The following is a 2,365-nucleotide window of genomic DNA, read 5'->3' on the forward strand; positions in this document are numbered from 1 at the left end:
GAGCTAGTGTTTAGGGTTTAGGGTTTAGGGTTTAGGGTTTGCCGCTATGGGGGCTGCAGTCGGCCGCCAGCGCTGCATGCAGCTGTCTCTGCAATAAACTGTCTTCTGACCTTTTTCAAGCTCAATAATTAGGATTTAGGGTTTAGGGTTTAGGGTTTAGGGCTTGAGGTCGAGCTTCTAGGGTTTAGGGTTTGGAGTCACTCCAGGGTTCCTTCGAGCGCCCCCCAGAATGTTCAGGCTAAAGTTTAGGGTTTAGGATTTAGGGTTTAGAGCTACGTTTATCTGGTGGTTCTTCTGTTGCTGTTGCTGCTGCTATTGCTGCTGTTGCAGCTTTTGCTGCCGGTGCTGCCATTTTTTGCGAGAGCGCTAGCAGCTATTCCTGCTGCTGTTGCCAGCAGCGGCGACAGCAGCAGCAGCAGCAGCAATACACTGCAGCAAATGAGAGCTACTCTTTCATTTAGTCATATTTAGAATGTTAAGCAGAAACAGAAGGCTATGCTGCTGTCAAAAAGCGCAGCAGCAGCGCCGAATTCGCAGGGACCGCAGCACAGCAGCAGCACAGCTCCAGCAGCTGCTGGTGCAACAGAGCACCAGCAGCAGCAACATACCAGCAGGAGCAGGAGCAGCAGCAGCAACACACCTGCCGCAGCAACAGTGGATGCAGAAAGCTGCACAGCAAGTGTGGCCGCAACAGCAGCAACAGACAGCAGAAGCATCAGCAGCACCAGGAAAAGCAGCAAAAGCGGCAGCAGCAGCAGCAGCGGCAGCAGCAGCAGCGGCACACAGGGATGATCAGTGGACGCAACGGGGCACCTGAAGCTTAGCAGCACAGCAGCTTGTTAGCTAGCTAGCCAGCTATCCAGCTAGCTAGCTAGCCAGCCGGCTAGCCAGCCAGCTAGCCGGCTAGCTAGCTACGCAGCTAGCTAGCCAGCTAGCTAGCCAGCCAGCTAGCCAGCCAGCTAGCCAGCTACCAAGGGAACTACACACGGCAGAGGAAACATACAGCAAGAACAAACGAGCCAGCTAGCTACTTCGACACTTAGCTAGCTAGCTAGCTAGCTAGCTAGCCAGCTAGCTAGCTAGCTGGCCAGCTAGCTAGCTTGAAGGCAAATGCGGGGAGAATTCAGTTAACAAAAAAACGTTAACAAAAAGAGGAGGAGCAGCAGCAACTTCGAAGCAGCAGCACATCTCTGCTGCTGGTTGCTGTCCAGCTGTCAGGGAGCTCCTACTGCAGTGCTGCTGCTGCTGCAGTGCTGCTGCTGCTGTTGCGCTGCACAAGAAACCGCTGATAGCAGCGACACTGTCCACTGTACCAGCAGTCAAAGCAGCCGCAGCAACAGCAGCAGCAGCAGCTGCAGCAGCAAAAGCTGCTGCAGCCTGAATCAAAAAAATTGGCCGCAGCATCTGCTGCTGCTGCTGTTGCGCTTGCTGCTGCTGCCGTTGCCGCTTCTTGGAACACGAAGGTAACGCTCTGCTGCGCTGCTGCTGCGCCTCGCGCTGCTGCTGCTGCTGCTGCACGAGTTCCTGTCTTCTAATGTTGCTGCTGCAAGGCTTTGCTGCTATTGATAACTCTGCTGCTACAGCTGCTGCTGCTGCAACCATTGCTGCTGCTCATGCTGCGCCTGTTGCTGCTGCTGCTGCGACTGCTGCTGCTGCTGCACTCGCCATTACAAATACATCTGCAGCATGCTACGAACGCTGCGAAGACTGCTGCAGCAGAAGCTGCTGCTGCAGCTGCTGATGCTGCAGTTGCTGCTGCTGCACGCTGGCACTTGCCGTAGATGCTGCTGCGGCAATTGCTACCGCATCGCCGGCGATGCTTTTGTTGCAACAGCAATTACTGCTGCCATGCCGGCGCTGCCCTTGCTGCAGCTACCTCTGCAGCAGCAGCTGCTGCTGCTGCAGCTGCTCATCCCTGCCTTACTAGCATACTAATGAATAAATACTTTGTGCTGCTGCTGTTTCTTCCCAGCTGCTTTCGAAACTATTGCTGCTACAGCGCCGCTGCTGCGGTGCTGCCGTTGTCGTTGCCGCAGTGCTGCTGCTGCGCTGCAACACTGCTGCTTTGCTGCTGCTATGCTGCTGCTTTGCTGCTGCACTGCTGCTGCTCCGCTGCTGCGTGGACTACATTTTCGCTATCCTACTGCTGCTGCTGCCTTGCTGCTGCGCATCCTCGCTGCAGCAGCATCGCTTCTGCTATACATTTGCTGCTGCTGTTGCTACTGTTGCTGCTGCAGCGCTGCCTGCTGCTGTTGCTGTACTCAAATGCAGACTGCCGCTGCTAATACTTTGGGTGCTGCTGCTGTGCTTCCAGCAGCACTTGCTGCTGCTCCAACTGCCAAAGCACCTAATGCTGCTGCTACCT

The 2,365-nt window shown here is 55.3% G+C and overlaps 2 protein-coding genes across 2 annotated transcripts; one reads left to right on the top strand and one right to left on the bottom strand.

The window, feature by feature from the left end:
• Nucleotides 1–472: 472 nt before the first annotated feature.
• Nucleotides 473–817, top strand: ETH_00021310 (uncharacterized protein; the record flags this gene model as incomplete). Its single annotated transcript, XM_013379207.1, has 1 exon — nt 473–817. The coding sequence occupies one exon, from the start codon at nt 473–475 to the stop codon at nt 815–817; it is 345 nt and encodes a 114-aa protein (XP_013234661.1).
• Nucleotides 818–1,095: 278 nt separating this feature from the next.
• On the bottom strand, nt 1,096–1,602 carry ETH_00021315 (uncharacterized protein; the record flags this gene model as incomplete). The annotated part of the gene is made up of 1 exon (XM_013379208.1): nt 1,096–1,602. One exon carries the CDS (start codon nt 1,600–1,602, stop codon nt 1,096–1,098), a length of 507 nt encoding a protein of 168 aa, XP_013234662.1.
• Between the last annotated feature and the right edge of the window lie 763 nt (nt 1,603–2,365).

This window comes from Eimeria tenella, genomic scaffold (genome assembly GCF_000499545.2).
Source record: "Eimeria tenella Houghton genomic scaffold, Eth_scaff1587, whole genome shotgun sequence".
NCBI lineage: Eukaryota > Apicomplexa > Conoidasida > Eucoccidiorida > Eimeriidae > Eimeria > Eimeria tenella.